The 26628-nt window shown below is 39.4% G+C and overlaps 2 protein-coding genes across 3 annotated transcripts; both read left to right on the top strand.

The window, feature by feature from the left end:
- The first annotated feature begins 7433 nt into the window (after positions 1–7433).
- Positions 7434–17410, top strand: mtmr9 (myotubularin related protein 9). The gene is made up of 11 exons (XM_056363330.1): positions 7434–7524; positions 7914–8098; positions 8995–9103; positions 9221–9346; positions 9455–9628; positions 9755–9972; positions 10148–10309; positions 10516–10657; positions 10840–11060; positions 11272–11423; positions 15009–17410. Exons 2-11 carry the CDS (start codon positions 7917–7919, stop codon positions 15170–15172), a joined length of 1650 nt encoding a protein of 549 aa, XP_056219305.1. The 5' UTR covers positions 7434–7524; positions 7914–7916; the 3' UTR covers positions 15173–17410.
- A 2501-nt stretch (positions 17411–19911) lies between these two features.
- Positions 19912–26521, top strand: tdh (L-threonine dehydrogenase). 2 transcript variants are annotated; one of them, XM_056363311.1, is made up of 9 exons: positions 19912–20067; positions 22173–22367; positions 22742–22784; positions 22929–22999; positions 23792–23941; positions 24062–24234; positions 24362–24452; positions 24811–25080; positions 25284–26521. In XM_056363311.1, exons 2-9 carry the CDS (start codon positions 22181–22183, stop codon positions 25421–25423), a joined length of 1125 nt encoding a protein of 374 aa, XP_056219286.1. In that variant the 5' UTR covers positions 19912–20067; positions 22173–22180; the 3' UTR covers positions 25424–26521. The 2 variants fall into 2 exon arrangements, with proteins under 2 accessions (XP_056219286.1, XP_056219287.1); XM_056363312.1 differs by lacking the exon at positions 19912–20067 and adding an exon at positions 21253–21403.
- Positions 26522–26628: the final 107 nt, after the last annotated feature.

The following is a 26628-nucleotide window of genomic DNA, read 5'->3' on the forward strand; positions in this document are numbered from 1 at the left end:
CGTGGTTGCCATCTAGTGTCTCGTTTGAAGCCCCCCAAATATGCAGGAGAGGACTGCATGATGTAATGCAACATGCCTCTTCACCAATAAAGGAAGTGTTTCCTGTTAATTGAAAACATCTGAATCAGTCACAGTTGCACAGCGTGGGGTCACTTTTTGTAGGAGGAAATGGGAACAAAAACAAAAGCTCTCCTTTAAACAAAAGCATCATGCAAGGAGTTTTATGCTGGTCAAAGAATTTAAAGTGACCTTGCTGTGCTTTTTAGTATTTTTATCTCCTGGTATAGGCCTAGGTGTTAAATGTTCCTATACGATGATATCAGCATGTTTAGTAAACTTGTGAAATTAATATCTTTTTAGGAAGAGAATACAAGGATTTCTATCCACCTGCATCAGCAAACAATGAACAGTCTGCAAGTTCTCATGAGAAAAGAGTGAGCCATAGGCGACCTCTACACACAAGACAGGAATTGATCTATAGGTGAATCTATAGCTCTGAGGAATGGTTGCTAAGAGACATGTTGGGTTTTCTCTCCTTTCTGCAGATTCACCCCCCCCCCCAACAGCCAAGGGGTTGAGCATTTGCTGAAAAGTGACGCTTTCCCCCTCGGGTAGCATGTGCGAGCAAAGAGCTGGTGAGTCCGCTGCAGGTTCAACAGCACAGTGATTAGACTGTGCCCACAGAGCTGCCTGCCATGCAGGGTCATAGCCAGGGAGAGATTGATTGGATCATGTCTGCTAAAGCCGCGCTGCTCTGCTCTGCCTGGATGCTGGATTTGATGGGAGCTGTCCAGTGCTGAAATAGTGCTGAACCTGCCACTTTTTTCCCTGTTTCTCTCTCTATCTGTTTCTCTCTCTCACCAGTGGTGGAGAGTAACTAAATACTTTACTCAAGACGTTTACTACCTACATATGGACAGCTATAAGGTACTTGTCCTGACTTGAGTATTTCCATTTTATGTTATACTTTATACAACTACTCTACACTCCAAATGTACTCCCCTGCTTATGACTTACATTTCAGATTAAGATTTTAATATAAAAAATATATGATAACATTAAAAAATGCAATGCATTGTTTAAGATTAAATCTGTGGTTCCCAAAGTTTTAATTCAAAAAAAGCCCAAAAAATAGACGAAAGTCAAGAAATTAACATTGATTTGTGTATATGACTGTTAATGTATAGCTTTTTCCCTGTGACCCTCACCCTGTCTGACACCCACTCAGATTAGTCACAGGAGCCACTTTTCAAGAGTAGACCTTCAGTCCCAATTGAGTTTTTTTTCATTGCTGTTGCTGCTTTTACCTAGGTAAATCTGGGTACTTGTTCCAACACTCACTGTAATTCACACTCCACAAGCCTGAGGACCCCACTGATATACAGTATAACCTTTGTTTAATGAGGGGATCTAAATGAGATCAATATCATTCGTGAGAGAAATCTGAGTATAGCAAATGTTTTGAAATTCATACCATGTATATGCTGTAAACCACTGTACTGCAGTTTTCCCATGTACAGTATTTACTCATACTGTATCTAGTCTGATGAACAGTAATGCTACATTTGAGAATAAAATGTAATATACTGATGTGGATTTTATTTGGAAACATTTATAAATAAAAACTGAGTTCTATTCTTGATGCTAGTGAGGACCAGTCAAACAGGACACACTAGGATGATATTTATCTCCGGTAATGAAACACAGGGCACAACAGTAAACTGCATCAAGTTTAAAGTAAAAATTAGCAGCATGGTAGGATGTGTAGGATATCTCAAGCACAGACATAATGATTTCCCTGTTCCCCAAGAGAAAGACATGTTTTTTATGTATAAGAAAACTGTTTTTATCTTCAGATTGTGTGACAGAGCCACATGAGGTTTAAAAGTAAAAGCTAATGTTGTCACTCTGTTTCTCTATAGTGTAATTCTGCTAGTTATTTCTGTCTACTCTGGAAGAGGGATCCCACCTCTGTTGCTCTTCCTGAGGTTCATTTCTTTTTTTCCCCAGTAGAGAGTTTTTTGGCAGAGTCTGAGGATAGAGGATGTTATACAATGTGCAGATTGTAAAGCCCTTTAAGGCAAATTGGTAATGTGTGATTTTGAGTTATATGGATAAAACTGACTTGAGTTGATGGAATTAAAAAAATATTTATGTTAGTGTATGTTGTGTAGTGAGAGATTTGACTTGATTGCGATCATGACCACGACTTTAACGTGATGATATTGTTAACCAGAGTGGCACTTTGTCACGTAAAAAGAGTCACATAAATTCTAACCCAAACACAGGTGAGGACTTTGGCTACAAGGTGAAACACTGCTTTTAACATAGCAACATTTACCGAGCATATCCACAATATCGGTAACAGCAAGTTAGCTTACCATGGCTAAAGTAGAAGGTCACTAATGAAAACCGACATGTGACATCATGTACCTATCAAGTTACTTAAACATGGAGGAGAAGAGTCAAGAGCCAGTTTCCGGGTCACATTGAACCTCTTTGGCCGCTTGTGGGGCTCTCCATCTTGGTAAAGCCAGACCAGTCTTGGCTACACAGTCAGACTGGGAAAGAAATTCAGCCTTGGAGTTATCCACCCGGACACATGACACTGACTGAGCCTAAAGACACTGGTGGAGCCCATAAAGACACTGATCGTAAAAACTTTAAAAACTGTATGGATGTGTTGCCACAAAAATTTATCGGATTTGAGCCGTAATCCCCATGGCCAGTCTGTATGCTCTGATCTTATCTCTTTCTTTGTCTGAGGCCTTTTTTGACAAAAACATGGTTTCTTCAGTAGAGGAAACTCTGGAAGATTGCTTTCACCTGAATGCTGTCACTCTAACCTGAGTGCTGCTGACTGCACTGTGTGGGCTCGTGTGTGGGCAGTGCCTGCCTGTTTATAAACATGGGGAGGGCCAATGTTAAACAGGGAGGGGCTCACGTGCACTAACATGCACACACACTTGCACTAACTTGCACATGCCCAGACAGCTAACTAAACAAAGAACAGCTATATTATTGTTTAAAATCTGGTTATCATTATATTGGTCTAATTACCTTTGAATAGTTTTATGACCAATGACAATAATCTAGTTTGCAGGCCTTTTCACTTTGTACAGTCGGGGTAATAAATACTATTAGACCAGTGAGATGGAGCCCAGATCTACATTAATTCACTTAATTATTTCTAATTGGGTTCATCGGACCAGGCCTCCTCTGATTTCACAACAAAACACCCACACATTTTTCCTAGTTATTATAACACACTTTACAATACGCAGAAACCTTCTTTGTGTCTCTATTGAAATGATCACAGAAATACTGTGTAGGCTACAGTATTGTCTACAAAAGTGTGTTACGTCCCAGCATGACTGTACGCAAATACACCATGTAAGATTAAAAAGTTTTCAGTTTGTGTTTAAGACTAGCACTTGTCATGGAGAATTGTTACATCTTTCTCTATCAAGGATGGTGAGCAGTGGGAGAGGGGAATGTTTTGTTTTAGAAATGCAGGAAAAGTCACTGTGATGCTGGATGAAAAGAATGAGGCCATAGCTATTCCTCCAGGCCAGATAACATGGGGGGGGGGGAAAACTCTTTAAATGTGATCGAATGCACACAAGAGAGTATGGTTATGTGCAAGGGACTGGCACATCATAAAACCTGTTTCATCTGAGTAGCCTTCATTTCCTCTTCTTCCTCAGGGCTGTTAGGCCTCCACAGTGCCTTTTGAGCAGCACAGTAGATGCACACTCAGCTCTAATGTTCACAGGAGATGGTAGGCAGTTTAATTCAGACAAGCCCTGCAGCAATAAAAACAATCAAATCAGATGACATCAATTGAAATTACAAAGCATTTTTTAACCAATTTGTCACAGGCAGTATTACAGGGCAACAAACAGGCTTTTTAAACAGAAGAGAAACAAATCATAGGCCCAATGTGTGTGAGAGCGAGACAAAGAGAGTGGATGAACATTAAAGCAGACTTAAAAATAATACAAGGAAGGAGTAGCAAGAAAAACTCAGCAGCCTCTTGATGACGTGATCAGAATAAAAGCTGGATGGGTGGGAGGTGATTCCCAACTATGGACAAGGAATCTACAGGGGGACGAACAGTGTAGCCTCTAACAAGCTGTACTTCAAATGTAAGTCCTAGATACCGTGAGCAAAATGTTCAGGCGGAGTAAATCAATTATGCATTGTGGGCAAGGCTATTTTATGTTTTGAGGTGTAATCAATACAAGTGGCAATGAAAAGCTAATGTCAAGTCTATTAGTTTTTTTCCCCCACTCCTGCTGCTGAGGCTTACCAGTGTGTCGGAGTCACCACAGTTTACAATGAGTTAACACAGTGAGTTAACATACAGTAGTTTATAGCAATTCATAAAAGCAGCGGATCAAATTGAGGGTGCCCAAAAGTTGTGTGTCCCCCCTTCAAGCAAAATAGGCCATACTGACAATAAAATATTGTATGATTTTAATTTCATGATGAGTTCTGAGGGAATATATTGCAAGTGAGTATAAACTAACCGGGCTTTTGAAAAGCTACCAGCTTGTCAGCTGAGAAAAACCTCTATAATGCTGGAGTTCCTTGATACTACAAATATTTAACAATGTATTATCGCTGTTAGCTATCCCTAACAACAGGGCTAACTGGTTGTCACTTATTTTATCCCAGTTCTTTTGTTTGAATGTGAAAACCTAAGGCTACAGATACAGTTGGTGCCTGTTTTGGTGTGTAACTATATTTCATTAAATGATCTCAGTTTGGGGTCTGTACCCTGTTGCAGTGCTTTAACTAGGAGAACCTCTCAAAAAGAAATGAAGGAAGAAAGAAAAACAAGGAAAAGAAATGAAAAGAAACCGGCTCTCCAACCTCTCCAAACATATGAAAATTTAATGAGAGCAAATAGGCACGCATATTGCTATTGGTTACCCAATTTACAGCAGTATGTAGCATGAGCTATACATGCTAAATAATGCAAAGAATGTAATTAGCGATGAATCCATCAGGAGCTTTTTCACTTTTTCACAGTTTTTCCTCTTTGGGGTGCGAGGTGGTAACTGCAGCTGTAGATGTGAATGTGTCAGTGCAAAACTCTTTCATGTGACAGACATGACTGAGCAAACCTGACATGCAATACAACTGAACACTGGAAAGATTACAACAACCAATACAGCTACATTTAAATAAAAATCTCAACCAAAAAAAAAAAAGCTTCACAGGATAATGGAAAAATTTATTGCTCTACTATTTATTTAATCAGATTGATAAGATATGAAATAGTTTTCCAAATTTTCAGAGGCAGTGAGACTACAGATGGAGTGAAATCAGAAAGTTTCTCAAAGAGTTGCACAACAAATTTTGGTATAAGTCTCTGCACCCACGTTTAAGTCATCATTATCTGCCATGACAGAGTGCTCTGATTCACTGGACATGCCCAAAAATAACAAAACATCATCACATAAATAGGAATTCAAAACAAACAACAAGCATTGAGAACAGAGGGTTCAAGGACGAGAATGAATCATGGATGAGACATTGTCTTTATTAGAAATTGAACGAAATACTGGGAGTGAGTAATGGTGTAGGTGTTGTTACAAACTGTCAGTCCCTAAAGTTTGATGCAGCAAAATGTTCCGAACTTGTCAATAAATGTCAAAATCTGATCTATGATGTGACGCCAGCTAGCGCTGAGCATACAGCTCACTCAAGACAGATTTGGAAACTCAGTGATAACTTGATCACAGTTTTGACAGTTATCAGTTGTAGTTACTCATCTTGGTCCATTTATAAAGGATAATGTAGATTTCTGTTTGACAAGTTTAATAATATTTTTCCCTACATTCCTCCAAGACACAGAGAGCTAAATGCGTTTCCAGTTTTATCTCTTTTAACATTCAGCTGCTGCCATAAAAGTTAACATTTTTACAACTGAACCTTTTTTTATAACAGATGCTAAAGAAAAACATCTCCTCCAGCACCAGAACATTTGTCTAAGCATCCTGTTAAATAAAACATAGAAGTTAGGTTACTCTGTTGTTTTCTGCGTAGGGCTGTCAAGTGAATATTTGCTTTGAAAGCTTTTTTTTTTTTTTTTTTTATCACCTCGTCTTGTTAAAAAAAAAACCCATAGCAAAGCATATTTTCCTCAGAAGAAGGAAGAAGGGCATCTATTTGGTTTGTAAAGCAACGCTGGCTTTCACATTCAATTGAGCTCTGGCATCTATACAGCCTTCCCTATGATGTGGGCTGGAAGGGCCCAGAGCAAACCATCTATTGTGAAGCCCAGACAGGCTGCAACTGAAGCAAGTACGGTGCTGATTTGTAATACATCACAGATACACACATACTCTCTCACACACACACACACACATACACACACACACACACACACACACACAGACACACACACACATACACACACACACACTGTCCTGACAAATATGTGTCTAAATCAAACAGGCATACTATAGCCTCCGCCGAACCATCTGCTCTTCTTCTTCTTCTCTCTCCAAACGTGTTCACCTCTTTAGGGAGTCTCCCATTCAAGGTTAGTGTGTGTTCCTTTATGTGCTTTTAGATCTCACTAGGTATCTATCCCCACAACTATAACATAGTCCTCAGGCAACAGCTTTTTCCTGCTGCACTTCGCTTTTTAAGAATAAACTCCCAGCTGCTATTAGGGAAGCTGGCTCTGTTATGATCTTTAAATCTCAATTATCTCTACTTACTATACCTGTGTGTATGAGTCTGTGTGGCTTTCTATTTTCCTTGTTTATTCACTTAGTTTCTATGATGCAGAAAGTGCACTTTAGGCTTAAGTCAGGCTTAGTCTTAATCTAACAGTCTGTCTTTACAAGGCAGGATCCTGTTTACTCCTCTAACAATCTCTGACATGTTATGTTATGTAATAATAAGACCTGTACAAGTTCCTTTACCTGGCCAAGACAAACATTTATTTCTCATGATCATCCAGGCGTTAAATCAAGGTGATATTGAATTATAGATCCATGCAGTCCAGTCAACACATCTCTCAAAAATGTTCCAATGTCTCCACCTAGTGTCTTTTTTTTTTCTTTTTTTTTTTTTAAATATTATTTCAAGTTTCATACAACAGGTGATGGATAAGTTTTTTTTTTTTAAATACACACATGTATACACATATCCAACAAAGAGGTGAAAATGTGTGTCAGTTTTTATTTGATAAAATAAATGAATAAATAAATGCCAATGTGATTTCATTAATCATCTACTCCTAGATATGACTGTATCAGTGCTTGAGATTAACCCATTTTCCAAACATTCATTAATTTTTTCCCATTGAGCCACCTGTTAACGTTATAAACTAAACGTTATAAACATTAAAACAAATAAGAAATTACTATTAAATTACTATTTTTCGTTTATTTGCTATCCAAATAGTCCTGGACCGAACTCCACATCAGTTGTTTCCAGCCGGCGTGTTTTTGTGAACGTACCAGTCTCGCCCAACAACAAAATAAACGTAAAGATAATAAGGTAATTGCAAGATTAATTATTTTAATACCAACGAAAACGTACATTTTTGTGTTGTACATGAACAGTGCACATGATGTTAACATTTTGATAAAACTTTAAAAATGACGGACAATTCCCCTATGGCTAATGTTCTTTCTCTGTCACGATTAGCTTGCTAGCTAACGTTAGCCGCTTCATTTCCTGGGTCAAGCTAACTGTGGCTAGCTCACAGATGATTTTTGCGTTTACTGATTTAATATAAATTGACATATAAATTGACTGGCATTATATCTTTCTAAAAGCAGCACAGAAGGGCTTGGTCCGTTTGTCTCAGCAGAAGTAACCGTAGTTTATCGGCTAATTGTCCATATGTGTTAGAAAAACCTGTATCTTTGCTGTCTGTTCTTCAGGTCATGGAGTTTGCAGAGCTGATAAAGACACCCAGGGTGGATGGGGTTGTCCTGCACCGGCCTTTTATGCCAACTGTAGAGGGGACCCTGTGTTTGACTGGCCATCATCTCATTCTTTCGTCCAGACAGGACAACACGGAAGAGCTTTGGCTGCTTCATTCAAACATAGACTCTATAGAGAAGAGGTGATGAGCTTCTAATTAACTGTTATGGGGACATATTTGTCCTTAATCATTTGTTCAGGCAATGTCAATGTCACTCTCACTGTTCCATTAGTTGTGCTTAAAAAGATCCTGTCACTTGAAAAGGATGGACATGGAAGGAAGGACATTGTTTAGTGTATTTTTGCATTGTGTGACTTCTTGATAAAAAACATTATATAAAAAAAGAGGCAAAGGGAGGAAACACAAGGGTGAAAGTACAGTTGTTTTTTGCTGTGGTTACACATGTCTTTTCAGTGCAACTCTTCATATTACATTCACCAGATCCCAGCATTACACTGCTGCTGTTTTTTTCTATTGTACCCTCATTTTTAGTCTGGAAAGAGGATATGAAACTTGTGACAGGAAGTTTAAGAAGTTTCAGTGGGCTTTCTTTGCAGTGACACAGGTTAAGAATTGAGTTTATGTGGTTGAGGAGGGTGCAGAGCTGTAAACCGCGTTGAGCATTAAATGTTGACTGTAAAAAAAACATTCAAGCAAACTAGTGATCTCACCTGAATGCACTGTCGTCTTCACACAACTGTTTACTGGATTCCCCTGGTTATAATATTTGTAATGACACAACATTGTGGAGTTTTTAGCAAGTCCACTTGATAATTAAAGACTGTTTAAATGAAGTGTCCCTAATAGTTAACATGCATGTCCTTTAGTGTGGGGTAACCCAGAGCACCACCAGAAAACACAACATTGAGAGAACATGCAAACTCCACACAGAAAGTTAGTCCCAAAGGGTTTCACACCAGGCGCTGTCTTGTTTCGAGGCAGTGGTGTCACCACCGAGCCTTGTTGTCTCTCCCATGGCGTTCACATCCTCAGTACTGTGTTTACCATTTAAATCAAAACTTCAACTTGTCTTTCAGATTTGTGGGGTCTGTAGGAAGCATCATTGTCAAATGCAAAGACCTAAGGGTGATCCAGCTGGATATCCCTGGTATGGAGGAGTGTCTCAACATTGCCAGCTCTGTTGAGGTAAAAACACTAGGCAGCAGAGACTTCTTGTAACTATTGTTAACTGCTAAATGTTCAATGTTTTGATATTATTATTGTCAGGGATGATTAACTAATGCGTACACTTTATGCCTTTAGGCTCTGTCCACACTTGACTCAGTCTCCTTGATGTACCCTTTCTTCTACCGGCCCATGTTCGAGGTCATAGAAGATGGCTGGAATTCTTTCCTTCCAGAGGATGCCTTTAAAGATCTGGAGTCTATGGTATGTTTTATGCTTTCTGACAAACGCTTTCACACTTACATTCTCTCATTCCTCTATTGTACTTGCTCAGTAACTGTCTTTTAACCTGCCACCCTCCATTTTTATCAGACTGATGAGTGGAGACTGAGTGAAGTAAACAGGGACTTCAGTGTGTGTCCGTCATACCCCCCTCTAGTGGCAGTGCCTAAAGATGTTGATGATGACACACTGAGAAAAGTAGCAGCTTTCCGTCACAGTAGTCGTTTTCCAGTACTCAGCTATTACCACAAAAAGAATGGCATGGTAAGCATGGAAGGAAGGAAATTGAGTTTATATGATTCTGACTGTTTCTGTTGCAAATATATTCTTTGGGGATTTCAGTCGATGGCTGCTTGTACTGTCTGTACCTCAAATCACTAATAATTTCAGGTGATGATGCGAGCAGGACAGCCTCTGCCTGGAACCAATGGGCGACGGTGTAAGGAAGATGAAAAGCTGATCAATGCCACACTGCGGCCGGGCAAACGTGGCTACGTCATTGACACACGCACTATTAATGTTGCCCAGCAGGCCAAAGCTCGAGGTGGAGGATTTGAGTCTGAGGCTAACTACCCCCAGTGGAGGAGAATCCACAAGGCCATTGAAAGGTGGGCAATCAGGTGGCTCCATAGACTAGTTACTAATCTGAGCACTGAGTTATTTTAAGGAAATTGGATACTTTTGGATATTTCAACATATCTTCATATGACTGAAATTTATATTCAATATTAACGAACAATTCAGACATTTCTTTTAGTATTGTGACGTAACTGTCATTTTCAGGGCTAATGTCCTCCAGGAGAGCCTGATTAAGCTGGTGGAGGCGTGTAATGACCAGTCACACAGCATGGACCGCTGGTTAAGCAAGCTGGAGGCTTCCAACTGGCAGACCCATGTCAAGGAGATCCTCACCACTGCCTGTCTGGCTGCCCAGTGTATCGACAGGTCAGAGAACTAAGTTTGATTTGCTTTTTATGCAAAACCTGGACCAGTAAATACCAAACAATATGGACAATATTTCCACTATTCTTCTGCTGCTTCTCAGTGAACTGAAAAAATCACAGTGTCCAGTACTGAGTCTGTGTTGTTTTCTTATAAATACTAGAAGAGCAAGTGACACTTTGAGAAACTATATTGTGTCTTTTTCTCAGGGAGGGTGCATCAGTGCTTGTTCACGGTACAGAAGGGACAGACTCCACCCTGCAAGTGACCTCCTTGGCTCAGATCATCCTTGATCCAGCCTGCAGGACCATCAGAGGCTTCCAGGGCCTGGTGGAGCGAGAGTGGCTCCAGGTGAGCTTCTCTGTGCTTTGAAGTGCAGCCCAAATCTTTGTCATCTTTTTGATAAAATTAATTACTGAAAATCATATAAAAAGATAAGGATAAAAAAAAAATCTCACTCAGTCCTTTAATCGTTTTAATGGTTTTTGCATTTCTTCTCATAACCCCTCTGACCTCTTCAACCACCTACCCAGGCGGGTCACCCATTCCAGCAGCGCTGTGCCCAGTCAGCTTACTCCAATAGCAAACCTCGCCAAGAGGCTCCTGTCTTCCTGCTCTTCTTGGATTGTGTGTGGCAGATCCTTCGCCAGTTTCCCTGCTCCTTTGAATTCAGCGAGAGCTTCCTGGTGCTGCTCTTCGAACACGCCTATGCCTCTCAGTTTGGTACTTTCCTGGGCAACAGTGCAGCCGAGAGGTAAGTCCGAAGTTTACTGAGCTTTGTCAGCTAACAGTATGTCAACCATATGATATTTCTTTTGTTTCACATGGGTTTTGAGGGAAAGGAGAACATTTATTCCAACTTGATTTTCCCTATTCATCCCCGGATCTGTCGTTGTATAGATCACAGTCCACTGTTATAAACTGTTTTCATTGGTTAACAGAACACCCTCTTACACTTTTCATAGAGCCAAACTGTCTCTGCCTGAGAAGACTGTGTCCCTTTGGTCGTGGGTGAATCGGCCCCAGGAGCTGGAGCGTCTGACCAACCCGCTCTACGAGGCCAACAGTCTTGTGATCTGGCCCTCTGTGGCCCCTCAGAGTCTGCTGCTATGGGAAGGTAAGATTTACATTTACATTTTACATTTACTCATTCGGCAGATGCTTTTATCCAAAGCCACTTGAGGCCTCAGTGCAGTAGGAGTTACTCGCCGTAAGTGCTAAGTACTTCATCTATTTAAGTTAAAAGACGATGCAAGTGCAATGACTTGAGATTATATGCTGTAGGGGGCCTACAAATGTAAACTACTTATCACAATTGTTCTTTGATATCATAGATATAATAGATAAATGTGCAGACCTACAAGTGAAAATACACACATAGGTTTAAAAAAAACCTAGCAGCAAGAAGTAAGTGAACTTAACTGGATTTAAAAATAGGTTGGAGTCTATCTTTTTTAGATGGAACCGTTAACAAAAGAGGGCCAGGGTTGCTCATGATGAAGGTATAATTCCGAGTCACACTAAGAGTGTTGTATATTGTCTAAATTAAATTCACAGACCACACAATTTCAACTACTGTCACAAGTTTTAGAATAACTGTAGACCTGTTGCTTTATATGGTAAATTTTTTTTGCCAGAGCAGACTCAACTACTGGTAGTAATTCTGACATTGTTATTTGAGACTAAAATCCTGCTTCTTTGCATTAACTAATGAAACCACATGCTGAGTACTTACACCATGACACGATAGTTCTCATGATGCTTGTACTGAAGACAGGCTCAAACCTGAACCAAGAACTGAGTAAGTGAGTAGCTAATACACATTACTAACCTTTAAAACTGCCAGTATTAATGGGTAGGAAAATTGCTGTCATAATCACAGGTACACTGCCACAAACTGCTCATCGTCTCATCTGTGTTTACATTTTTGCTCAGACAGACATTCTGAACTCTCACCAGAAGAGGGCACCATTCATTTCACCATTTGCACCACTGATAAACTTGATGACCCTGTGAATTTCTAGAAAATATTGTAGCATGGGAAACTGATCAGCATTTTTACATTTACATTTGGCCCTGTATATGTTCAAAGTTAAATAAAAACATGGATGCATTTTATTTTAAAGAGAAATTTGTCAGCGCAACAGCAAACCATTTGAGATACAATATACAACACAGCATGCCAACACACAAAACGCCACACTCTGTAAAGATGAACATTTAATACAGTGAACTAGAGATGAAATAATTGGTCAGAAATACGAATGCAATTTTCTGTTCAATTTTTCTGACGTGCAACAGACTGAAGAATCAGACAATTAGTTAATTGGTAAATTAATTCTTAATTAAAACAATTGTTAGTTTGTTCTAAAATACTGTACAAACACACCTGAGCATTTTCTAGCCTCTCTCAGTTGAGAACGTCCACTTCTGATATCCCATCACGTTGACTGCGTTACACGAAGAGGTCAAAGACCGCATGTGACCGTTTAGCTCACATGACTTTTTCCCCTCATCTGGCTTTCAGCGTTTTACATTTTCAACATTGCTCAGATTGACTCTCAGACACGTCAGTGATGTGTCTGTCCAGCGTGTTTGTCTTATTATAGACTGCACAGAAGGTTTCCTTGCTGACACCTGAACTCCCTGGCACTGGACAGTGACAGTGACGGTTCACTACAAGTCATCAGTTCGCAATCATATGCGTGGCACACTTTATACTTGTCTGCGGTAACAGCCTCACATAGTATATATGTAAATGTCAGGCTTATATATCAATGCATTGTTACTGTGAATAAACTGTGTTAATTACCAAATGGTAGTAAACAAATCGGGCAGTGATGTTTCCATGGTGCTTAAGAGAATCTGTTCGGGCAATTTAAATGCATGCTGCTCTTCTCTCTCTCAGCAGCCTCCTTTGAGGTGCCCTTGAGCAAAAAACTTGTATCTCCATGTACCAGTGTGAGACTGAGAGTGTATCAGGCTGCTGACTTTTCTAAGCAGAGAAAGACTTCAGATTGTTTTCTTGTAACTCATGGTCATTGTAAATAAAGGATTACAGGGAATTATTTAGATCCAACCCCAAGTATCCACTGCTGGAAGTCTATGAATATCATGACTTTCTGTTCTGTATTAAGGAGCTTGGTTTGGAATGTGTGAGGGGTTTTCCCAGTACAATTTAATGATGGGTAAGAAAATTGGAAATTGTTTTAATAATAATATATGGATAATAATAATTATGGATTCATTGACATTAACTCCAGAAAACTCCCATCTACACTAGATCTACAAGAGGCTGAATCGCATATCAGCTAAAAGCGAAGGGCATTCATTCATAAAGAAAAAAGGGGGGAGGGGGTCTAGACAGATAAGAGGTCATCAGGTTCAGTCGTTTATATGTGAGGGGGGCCCCCCTTCCTGCCTAAAGCCTTAGAGCTACACCCTCACTCTATATGAAGTGGAACATATGAGAGCTGACTGAAGCACATGAAATGCAGCAGACAACCTGCTTACACAGCTCTTTCATACAGAATGACACACATGCCTGGACTGACTTCACAGACCCCATGGAAGTCAAAATCTCTAGCTGTTGACACTAATCAGGACTGATGGCTTGTACCAGAAACCTTTATACAATTCCAGAAACATACTCCTGAAATGTGTGTGCCGTACTGAAGGCACACTTCCCGTCCTCACACTAGGTAGGTTCCCTCGGTAGGAATACAGAAACTGAATTCCGCTGTGAATGTGTGACACGTGTAAGTTGCTGTGTTTTATGAGTTTTTACACCAACGCAGAGCAGCACTGTAAAGGTTCCATGCCCTAGTGATGGGAAACTTAAGATGGAGTTTTTTTTTATACCCTACTATTTACTGTGTAATCCTTCCAGTAATATCTGCGTCATATAGGGACACGCATCCTCCCCCAGCCCCCTCCCCCATGTCATGCTATTCATGCCATCCCGGCACACAGTTACATTTTGTTCCTACTGACCTGGCATCAGAAACTGTCATTCCTCATTTGCAGGCACAAAATCTAGAACAGTCAACTATTAGGGCTGGACAATTGGTCTGTAATTAATAATCGCCATCTCAATATCATCCATCGTTCATTATCAAACTTCACTGGATTTGATTTATCTTCTTTTTTTTTATTTCTGTTGTGGATTTGGAGAGACTCTTTTGCCTGATATATAAATATCAATAAATAATGTGACAAAATAATTGAGATTTCAATAACGAGTGACATAAAGGACATTGTAGCCATATGCATGCACAGTAAATACCTGTTATATACAGGCGTTTCACTGTCCTGTCACAGAGCTTTGATTTGAAGAAGCTCCGGTAATTTGATACACTTGCTCTTATTATGACAGACAAGTCGTATCTTCACTGTGTCGTACATGCCAGACATACAGCACATCTCTGTGGTCACACTTGTCTTTCCAGAACACCAGCTCCACACAATCCTCTGACAAAATACCCAATCCATGTGAGAGCAATTTACACAATCAGTGCTCTGGTTTGTTTTTGTTAATATGTTGTGTAAACTCTATATGTTGTGTGTGAAAGCTCCATATTTTCTCGTGCATGAACTGCACAAACACTACTGTGCGGTGTCGTGTTCAGAACAGAACAGTAAACAGAGAAGCCACTTCCTTGTGCTAGGTCCTTCTTTCATGAGTACTCTTCTTCTATTACAGGAGTGTTCCTTCGCTGGAACCGCTCCTCCAAGTGCTTGGATGAAGCCTATGAGGAAATGGTACATATAATTGAATACAACAAGGAGCTACAGAACAAAGTAAACAGCCTACGCAGGCAGCTGGCCCAGCTGGAAACCGAAGATCCCCTGCTGCAAACACCATAGGGAGAGAGGGTGGAGCTGCCAAAGGAGGCAAGTTGAGAGAAAGAGGTAGAAAAATGTGGAATATAACTAAATATAAAAACAGATCAGTATCAGCCTAGTTTTAAGCTTCATTAGCCGTTAATTGTTTTCATTTTTTTTATATATTTTGATTTCTGTACAGATGAAAAGTGAATTGAAATTGGCCCTATGCCTACATCAACATCAAAATCAACCTCTTTGATTTTGCTTGAATGCAGTTATTCTTTACGTAGCCAACATGACTTAATTGTCTCATTGGAACTAAGCAGGAGTGAGAGGGAAACGTGCAGAAAGAAAAAAAAAAAAAAAAAACACAGCCAGTTATTTCTCAGAGAGTGCTGCTAAAAGCCAAACAATCCTTTGTCTCACAGGCCTCAGATAAGAGTGAGCAAGCAGAGGTGTATGTACAGAAAACAGCTTCGTTTTCCTGAATGATGCAGTCAGCTAATGTCACAGTCACTAAGCCTCGTCAAACCGATATCTTAACATTGAGTGAGTGAGGCCATTTCCTCCCAAAAACTACACGTTGGACTCCTCTGTGTAATTGTGGGCATTCATGTTGTGGAGGAAGGAGATACGGGGGCATCTGAAGGACAGTTGGAGAGAAACGGTGTGTAGACGTTCACGTACTACAGGATGCACATATACACCAAACATACTGCCGAATGTATACGCAGCTGAAGCACTGAGGAGTAACTATGGCAACTTATAGGGTGCTATAGGGCAGCATGTGACTCTGCTGCATGCTGAGATGATATAATATGCGTAGGTAGGGTCAGCACCTACTGTACTGTTCAATGAGAGGGGAGGCTTCTTTAATACGATTCTGACCAAAATATCCTGATTATTGGTATGTTTGTCAGATCATTACTTGACATTCCAGTTAATAGCATGGCCATAGAGTTGAATTAATCACACAAAAGGTTTATAATATAATGTATGATGAAACCTCATTAAACAATAATATCCATCAGCTTTTCAAATCTTATTATGAATAATAGTAAACTGTTAAAAAGTGTCTAAGAGCATGATGTGGAAAAAGTGTAATGATGATGCTGAGGGTCTTGTTGTCATCGTTATGGTAACAGCTTAATGTGAGAAACTGCTTTAAAGACCAATGTATATTTTGGTAACTAAAGCTATATAATGTCATGTTCAAATACATTATGAATCAAAATGCACATCTGCTGTTATGTGGTATAACATTCTAAACTAATGCACTTTGTGTGAAAGGCATTTCAATTACTTTATGTGTATATATGTGCGAAGCCATTGTACCACAATATCAGAAACATACTCTTCTAATTATAATTGTTGTAATTAGCATTCTTTCTTTTTAGTGCTCACCAAGTGGTTGCCATGATAGACAAAAGATGTCTTAATATTAAATGTGAAAAACCAATATATGCCAATAGATCTAACTAATGAAACTCAAACCTGCATTTACTCAATGTCTGAGCACAACAAAAAAACTCTCCACCAACCTTGGACTCATCATAGAAAAGCAGTGGTCAGGAAAGCCACGTCAAAACATTGTTGGTGTTGGTGGTTTCTAAACCTCTAATTAATTGCAACTAACTATGTTTAAAACAGCTTCACCTAAATTAAAGCTCATCTTACACCATTGTCCATGGGTAAACTTAGTTTCAATTAGCCTAATACTTTAAAGAAAACTTTATGCTGCACTGTAAATGCAGTCTTGGGGTAAAATTCAATCAGCAGTGTTCATCACTGGCAATTCTTATTTGTTTTGCCAGTAATAAAATATATTTTCATTGACTAATTTCCATGTTATCTTCTTACATTTCATATATTTTGCTTCAAAGAATGAATAATGTATTAATCACACTAAACAGAATTGACTCCAGCCACTACAGTGAACTGCTTTGTAAAGGGAATGTTTACATGTATATTTCATGCCTGCACTATGTACATTGTTTCCTTCAGCCAAAAAGAGACACCTCACCTTGATGCTTTGTGTGTGCATGAATGGAACAATGAGTTTCACCAAGTAATAGTGTGATTTTATAATGATGAAAATGTCTTGCGTTCATCTTCCTCAAATGCTTGTCGCTTTGTCAAAACAGTCAACAAAACTCTTAAAAGATTATCAGCACTGTTGACAATGTTGTTGTCGTTGCACTTTTCAACTTTGTGCAAAGCCTTACTGTAAAATCAGAATTGAAAAATAAACATTTACGTTTTTTTGTCAGTAAATTATATTATCGTTCAAATGATTACATTTTTTTTTAAGTTTTCAAGTCATTAAAAATTATAGCACAAAAGTTGTTTGATGTTGTAATTATTCAGTGAGTTTTTTTTCTCACAGCAAGATTTGTATAACTTTAAATCAGCTGTTTCTTCCCTCGTCTTAAAACTTCATTGAGTATAAAGACATGATTAGATCAGGTGGAAAATAACTATGTGATGTGAAAGGCGTCATGTCCGTCACTGCCCGGTGACGACAGGACATAGAATTCAATTTTCCTTTACCCCATAAAGCTTGTCCAGAGATTGGTAAACAGCACCCCAGCCTCCTCACAAAATATATTACCATGGTTGTGACAAAACCATCATCTGATGAGGTGACTGAGGAATAAATAGCCCAAGATCAGCTGCCTCATGGAGGCATGTGATGGCAGCCAGTGTTTACAGGGCTACCGTTCAGTTGTTACTCTTCTCTCCACGTTCTTGTGGCCTTATCACAGCCGAAAACTTTGATTTACTCACCTGAGGAAACCTTGATAGGGCTGAAAAAAAAAAGGGTTTGTGTTACTTTCTGGAATAATAGTATTGAATTTCCTAAAACTTTTCATGCCTTTTCTATTGGCACATTGAGTGAGAAATCAGTGTCATCTCACAGTTATCAGGTGTCGTTTTCCTCTCATGATGGCTGGGAGTGAAGAATAGAGGACCTGGGTTATCAAATCATCATCTATCTCAGGCAAAACAATGGTGATTTTCATAAACAGATTGTGATCATAGTTTTCCTTCGAAGATATCCCGGTTTTGTTTTTAGAAAAAGTGTGTCAGTTTGCAGATTAACTTGTTTTTGAGTTAGTCATTTCCTTCCCTGTGATGACAGGCGAGGGGGGGTGTGCTCCTGTCCACCACTCACACGCCGGCACAGATCTTAAGCCCACCCTTTGCTTGCTCCACTTAGAAACACTCCTCAACCTCTGTGGACCTCCTCTATCTAATGCAAACAAACCTCAAAGTCAAACAGAGTGTGTACATGCTCACATCATACCTTCACCTAGGCCACCAGAAAACATGAATGGATTCTGTTACATTCAAATCAAAGAGGCTGTAGAGTTTCAGCATTCCTTTTCAATGCCAGGTGACAGAAACCTGCAGCGTGGGCACAATGATTTAATTATCTAATCATTAGGTTTGTCCTTTGTTTTGCTTCATGTGGAGTCCAGCTACATTTAAATTACTCATCAACTTGTCTCAGTATTTGTATAGGCCTCTAGAAACACGTGAGCTCATTTGTTTCAGTGGGTCCTATTTGTTTTTGATGATCTGCTTGAGAATAAGAAGCTCTTCTGTTTCACTGTGGTGGGATTTTGCCACACAGTAATATTCTATTGTCAAACAAATATCAACACTAAACTAACAGGAGATAGAAAAGAAAATGAAAACCCCACTAACCCATCAATGCAAAGGTTAACTATAAACTGTGCAGCTCAAATCCTTAGAATCTTGTATCAAATTCAAAATATAAAGAAAACAAATCTGTCAATCTTTTGTGGGAAATGCTGCATCAGAAATGTGATGGAATGGAGATGCTAGAGAACAGAGTTATGGACCTGAATGTTTTAAAGACTGGGGACTTGTAGCACCTCATACCCTGCAGGTTGCAAGCCATCTCTGGATGGATATTCACTCTTCTTGTGGCTTCATCTAATGCTTAGTTGTTAAACCCAACATATATTTGATTCAGTTACATTTTAGACATTTTTAGACATAAATTGTGACTTAATATATTGTACTTAAATATACATACAGTGCTTTTGCAAAGTATTCAGACCTTTTCAATTATTTCACATTTTGTAATCTTGCAGCCTTACATTAAAATAAAAAAGTCTTTTTTTTTCACCTCAAGACTCCAATAAAAGTGTAGAAACATCTCAGACATGAAAACAAGAACTTAGCTCAATTTCAAGAAGAAAATAATTTAAATGATATTAGCATAAGGCTGCAACATAACAAAATGTGAAAAGGTGAATGGTGATATTGACTATAATAAGAATATATATATCAAATAAGCTCTGGTCTACACGTTTTACTATTTTATGACATTTTGAATACACATGATTAATCGATTAATCGACATCAGCTTGTTTTCCACTTTTTGTTTTTCCCTACAGTGTAGGGCCTACACCCTAAGACTTACACTTTCGACACACAGAGCCAGGCAACATGGCCACGTGGCTCCACGGATGTGTGTAGGGTCAGTTATTTGGAGACCACGTAAAACCCTACTGGTGGTCTTAGATTTGACCGGGAGTGAATGGACGCATTCACAGTCTTTGCAGCCTGGCTGAGCTGAGCTGATACGAGACGGGATGAGCAGGGCTGCAGGGTGGTGGGTGCAGGGTGTCGGTGACGCTCTGTGGGAGTGGTCTGTGAGGGAGGACCGCACCTCCGAGCCTCCACCAATCCGAGAGAAAGCCGGCTTCCCCTGAAACCAGATGGCCGCTGATATATAGCTAGAAGACGCAGCTGATGCAACACTGGACGGAGATAACATAGACATCAGGGCAGAGAAGCTGCAGGCCACAGGACCAGCTCAGAGGAGGAAACTGCATCTCATTCTCATAGAGCCAGTCAGACAGGATTTTTTGTCTGCTTTTACTCCTTTATATCAACCGGTGAGTAAACTGTTTCCGTTATATTTCCTGTATTAGTCCGCGCGCACGTGGAGACAAAAAATCAATTAATGTTTTAGTTTAATTTATCAATATGTACAATATTTATTTAGCCTACCGTGAACACGTGCTGCTCCTGCGACCCCTTTTTATTTTTTTTTAGCATAGGCAAAGATCCCTCCTAAATGCTATAGTGTAACAGTGACGTGTTGTGCCAAGACAGCTTCACTCCGGCGCACTGGCCTGGTTCCATTTGTCTGGATGGCTGAGTGCCAACCACAGGCCTCCTCTCCTGAATATGTTCTATCTGCCGATGGTTCTCAGTCATTCAGGATTTTGTCAGCCTCTTAAACGTTTTCATCATATGGAAAATCAGCAAAGCTAAATGGAGAGCAGCGACCCTGTCATCAAGGAACTAAATTATAGACATTTCTTTAATATATATATATATATATATATATATATATATATATATATATATATATATATTATATATATTTTATATATATATATATATATATATTTTATATTATATTTATATATATATATATATATATATATATAATTTATATATATATATATATATTATATATATATTATATATATTATATATATATATATATATATAATATATATTATATATATATAATATTTATATATATTATATATATATATAATATTTATATATATATATAATATATATATATATTTTTATATATATATATATATATATATATTATATATATATATATATATATAATATATATATATATATATATATAAAAAATTTTTTAAAAACATCCACGTTGACACGCCGCACCAGCAAAGGGGGAGTAGCTCTGATCCCCCTGTTATCCAACCTGCTTACGTGGTGGGCACGTAAAAGCGTGTTGGCACAACAGTGACCAGCACATGCTGTGAGCGTGGCGAGGGGTCAGTGCAATCAATATATGATGGATGAGAATCACACGGCTTTTTCGTGCAAAATTGTCAAGTTTTACATTAATGTATAATTTTTCTCTATAATAACATTGATGCTTTATTTAGATATAGCATATATTATGATGTATTGTTTTTTTTTGGGGGGGGGGGGGGGTTCACTCCAAATGACACAGGAGTTCAAGATATAGATCACTCAGTTAATTTGCTAAAATGTGCCAAAAAATATTTCCAAATCCGTTACCGTCATTATCGACTTGATCTTGATACTGTTGTCGTCTGCTGCTGTGTGGCACTGTACGCCCTCTCCTCCTGATTGGTTCTCGTTGAAGGCAGGGCAGTATAAATACACTCAACTTATTCCATTCCTTCCTTTTTTTGGAAGCTCCCTGCTCTTTCGGTAAGTCCACTTTTGAGTAGATGTGTTGCACAGAGGCTGGGGCGGTTCAGTGATGGACAAATTGAGAAACACGGACAGACTAGAATAAACTTATAATTCACGGTTAACGTCTTTTATGGAACTAGTAATGTAGTTTAGAGAGCTGCCTTCATATTCCATGTGTTCTGTACAGCCCTGTGCGTCTCCAGCACGTGAGACGTCTCCAGCATTGTCCCGTTTAAGTTTTGTAACTAGACTCTGAGTGAAAGGCGGAGGATAAAGTCTTTGTGTTGCTATGCGCTTGAGGCTCCGCTGTGCCTATATGGAAAACAATAGCCTGTCATTTGCATCAAACTGAAGCCTACGTGTCCTCCCTGCTGACACTTTTTGTTGCCTCTCATGCTGTTTTCACCATTTTACTGTAGATAGAAAAGGGGTCGTAAATGAAGTCGTTTCCACACTCCCAGTTTTGCAGTCTATCCTCTGTGTGTCTCTTGGCGCCCTGGGTTTGGAGAGGAGCCCAAAGCTATTGACACAGATCTTCATGCTTTGGCCAAAAAATACAGTGAAAGGGGCCACCAGATGATTGCAGTCTCATATTCAAATGTCAGCTCCAAAGTGGCTTTCAATAAACTTGTGGGACTCCTTTCGTATGAAATAAGAAGTCTTCTGCTCTTAAAGAAAAATAGCTCTAAATTTTGCTGATACAGGTGGAATTTGTCAGCCCTGAAACTACCCCAAAGCATGAACACATTTAACAAATTTTTTTATTTTTTTATTTTTTCTGCAGGTACCGAAATGGCTGTCATCAGAACCCTCAGCAAGGTGGCCAAACAGGCCCTGCTCAGCACCCCTGGGTGTGGCTGCCAGCCCCTAACGGTGGCTGTTCGCAACATCAGCTTCTCCCCCAGACAGGTGACTTCTGATGCCAGCTTCCACTCTGTGTCCTTCTCAGAAACAGACCACCCGAAGGTGCTCATTACAGGTACGCAGCATCTGTTTTTGGGTCTTTGGTAAACATCTGCCGACTATAATAGAGCACAGTGGGTTTTTTTATTTTTTTATTTTTTTTTATTTTTAGAAAGAGGCCTGACAGCATTGTTTTTAAATGATCTCTACCGTAATTGAGGATTAAGTTAAGTTATGAGCTTCACAGTGACTTGAGTCTAGCAGGTTTCCTAACAGGTTTGGCAATGAACGCAGAATGAGATGCCAGTTTGAAAACAAAATGTAGGCGTTAAGTGCCATGACCATTTTTTTCTTATGGCCCACTTACTTCAGTCTCCATGGAAACCAGCGCTGATGATTATTAGCTGCTGCTGATTTCATATGTTTCTGTCTCTCTCCGTCTAATGGCAGGTGGCCTCGGTCAGCTCGGGGTGGGGCTCGCCAAACTTCTGAGGTAAGACTTCTAATTTGTCCTTGCACATCATGTGTTTACAAGCTGCAAAACAACAATGGGTCGTGAGATATCATTCTAACAGTGTGAGAACAGTTTCTGATGCATTTCTTCAAGTTGTGTAATCTTGGGTTTCCTGCTTCACAGGAAGAGGTTTGGAAAGAACAATGTGATTCTGTCTGACATCAGAAAACCTCCAAGCAACGTTTTCCACAGCGGTGAGTAAACCAGATGGTGGTGTATTAGACTTGACTTTGGCCGTGTGAAATTCATCAGTACCAGATGTGCACGCTTTCACTATATATATTTTTATATTTGCTTTCAAAGCAGTTGGATTTTCAAGGGTGTATCCGACTACCTACATTGCGCATATGCTTTTGTGAAAAACAATGTTAAGAACGTTCTTCCTCCTCTTTGTTTCATCACATGACAGAGTACAAAGTTCTTCTTAGGGCTAATACCAGAGGCATTTCAGGTGTTTGGCAATACAGGGCAGGAAGAGGTGATGAAATGCCTTTTTGTCTCTGTCTGAAATGACCAGATGAGGAACACCAGTCGGTTCATACTGGTTTTCATTTATTTTCACATTTTCCTGAAAAATGTTGTTTTATAAATTTACCCCAAATCAAAATATGACACGTGTTGACTTTGTTCTGTCAGTGTATGGTAATAAGCTGTCAAAACATCTAATGAATTTAGCAGTTAACAGGCTCCAACCATCTACATGACTGAAGTCTGGGGGAAAAAAATACACGTAGAAATGAATGTGAAAGAAACAAACATTAATATATTAAGAGTGATATTACTGAATTAATTTTAAGAAAAACTGATGTAATAATGAAAGACAGAAGAGCAGTCTATCAGAAACTTGGTACTCGCCCTGAAAAAGTTAATAGAGACAAAGTCTGTGCTGGGTAATGAAATTTATTCCTGCTTCTAAATAAGTATAAATATACAAGATGACTCAAACAGTTGATTTTATATAACCTTCAATCATCTGTCACCATCAGGCCCCTTCATCTACTCCGACATCCTGGACTACAAGAACCTGCGGGAAATTGTGGTGAACAACCGCATCACTTGGCTTGTTCACTACAGCGCTCTCCTCAGCGCTGTTGGAGAGGCTAACGTGGCCCTGGCGCGTTCCGTTAACATCACCGGTGAGTGAAATTCTGATTTCAATTTAGTGCCAAGTCGTTACAGCAACAATGTTCCCTTAAATACTGGTTTAAATTGGGAATATCTTAATTTGAAGGTTTGTGTGTTTTTGTTTTCTTTAGGGCTTCACAACATCCTGGACATCGCAGCGGAGCACGGACTTCGTCTGTTTGTCCCAAGCACCATTGGTGCCTTTGGTCCTACTTCACCCCGTAACCCTACGCCAGATCTCTGTGTGCAGAGACCTCGCACCATCTACGGTGTTTCCAAAGTCCATGCAGAGCTGATGGGAGAGGTGAGATCTCAGATATTAATAATCGACAGAGTAGATATCCGATCTGAGAACCCACTGAAAATCTTACATGGGGACTGGAGGGGGCGGGATTTTTATCAATAACTGGTTTCTTCCTTTTCTGCGACAGTACTACCACCACCGCTACGGCCTGGATTTCCGCTGTCTGCGCTACCCAGGAATCATCTCTGCTGACTCCATGCCTGGGGGCGGTACAACAGGTGAGAGAGATGGAATTCAGACCTTATACAAGGTTTCAATTTTAATGATGTCTATTCCTGTACCGTTCCTGTCCTGTCACAAGTTTGTTATGTAACTGACTTATTCCAGAGAGCTGTCATGACTTGCTTGTATTTTTAGGCCAGCAGATAACTCAATGCACTATCTCCATATTTTTACGTGTCTGAACAGCTACCATACCCACGTCTACACTCAAATTCTGTCTGTTGTCATCAGTCTGGTTTTTCATAATTGCAGTATCGTTAAATATTAAAAAAAATAATAATAATAAACTTAAGCACTGTTGCACTTATTTCTAAACTGGTGCAATAATAACATTTGTTTTCTGTCTCTGACCAGACTACGCTGTCCAGATTTTCCACGATGCAATCAAAAGCGGAAAGTTTGAGTGCAACTTGAAACCCGACACGCGGCTGCCCATGATGTACATCGACGACTGCCTTCGTGCCACGCTGGAGGTGATGGAGGCGCCAACTGACACTCTGAGCATGAGGACTTATAACATCAATGCCATGAGCTTCACCCCCGAGGAGCTGGCCCAGGAGCTCCAGAAGCAGATGCCCGAGCTGGAGGTCACGTATGATGTAGACCCCGTCAGACAGGCAATTGGTTAGTCACCTTTTTTCTTTTTTTTCCTTTTTTTTGTAATTTGTTATCTGTAACAAGCTGAAATGTAGTTATAACAGGAACTCAAGTAAATCATCAAGTCATTACCGAGTCATCAAAATGAACTCAAACCAACATGTTGTTCCTTTTTTTTTTTTTTTTTTTTTAAATGAGATTTTTTGTCTCCCCTATCTGTACCTCCCCAGCTGACAGTTGGCCAATGAACTTCGACGACTCCAATGCACGGAAAGACTGGGGCTGGAAACATGATTACGATCTTCCAGAGCTCGTCCAGACAATGCTCAACTACTTTGGTGCAGAAACACGCATGGCTCGCGCTAACTGAGGGAGCACATCAGTCTCGAGTGTTCTTTGTACATAATGTATAGACTGACCAAAGAGAGTAGAGGAACATGGCCTGTTCGGGGTCGTTCTCTCACTTCTCTGTAAAATCAGAAGGGCTATGCTTGCCAGGCACAAGGCTATCGTGCCTCCAGAATGAAAAGTTCAGTACGGGCAAGACAATCCTCCCCGCTCCCGTCTATCTACTCCTCCTATGCTCTTTCCCCTTTTTCTGCTCATAGATTTGGGTGAAGAGCAGTCTGTTAGTGGAAGGTTGTTGGCAGTATCAGGGATATCAAGGTGGCCTGAGAAAACTTGTTTGGTTTTAATAAGCAAAAAAAAAAGCAAAAAAGAAAAAAGGGATAACTTGCATGTTAATGAATAGAGAAAAATTCAGTTTTCTGGGCAAAAATCAAGGGAATGTTGCACTGTGTATTTGTGAGCATTTCTACCGGTTTTTCTTTAGGAATCCTAATCGGTCAGGGTTTTATCTGCCAAAATTCCATGGATTGTCAAAATTCAAGTATTGAGGGACTAAAGCTCATGGGGTTAAAATCAATTAACTTTGGATTGAGGGATATTCAAATACTCAAGTTGTGTCCTTTTGCACTTTAGATGGAACTCTATCCTAAAATTACTGACAAGTGAGACTGAGGGCGATTATTTTTTTTTTATTTTATTTTTTTTCTGGTACAGTGCATCTGTATTTCGAGCTGTGCGGAGTGATAATTCTTAAGAATTGTTCTTCTGTTTATTCCACATAATATTATTTATTCTGTCTGTTGGTGTTAAATGTGTAGGAGCTTCATCAAGTGAAAGCATTTCTTTACACTTTTTTTTTTTTTTCTACATGTTTCTGTCCACTTTTATGTTACCTTTTTTTTTTTTTTTTTTTCATTAACTCTGTGGGATTTATTTTGTCACAAAAGGGAAATGTGACTCTGTACGTCACATTTACATTTAGCCACATTTGGTGGTTTTCTGTATTTCAACTTTCTGTAAAAGAAATGTGGAAACTTGTTTCTATGTGAAAGTCTTAGCAAGTTCTGTCTGCCTTTCAATTACACAACAAGCTTTGACAATTAAAACTTTTCCACATACATTTGCTTGTTTCTGTGGTTTCCTTTTTTCACACCTTCACAACACAGACGTTTTAATCTCTCACAAGTAGATTCTCTTATCTAAACAAAACACGGGACAATGTTGCCT

The sequence above is a fragment of the Seriola aureovittata genome, chromosome 19 (genome assembly GCF_021018895.1).
Source record: "Seriola aureovittata isolate HTS-2021-v1 ecotype China chromosome 19, ASM2101889v1, whole genome shotgun sequence".
In the NCBI taxonomy this organism is placed as follows: Eukaryota; Metazoa; Chordata; class Actinopteri; order Carangiformes; family Carangidae; genus Seriola; species Seriola aureovittata.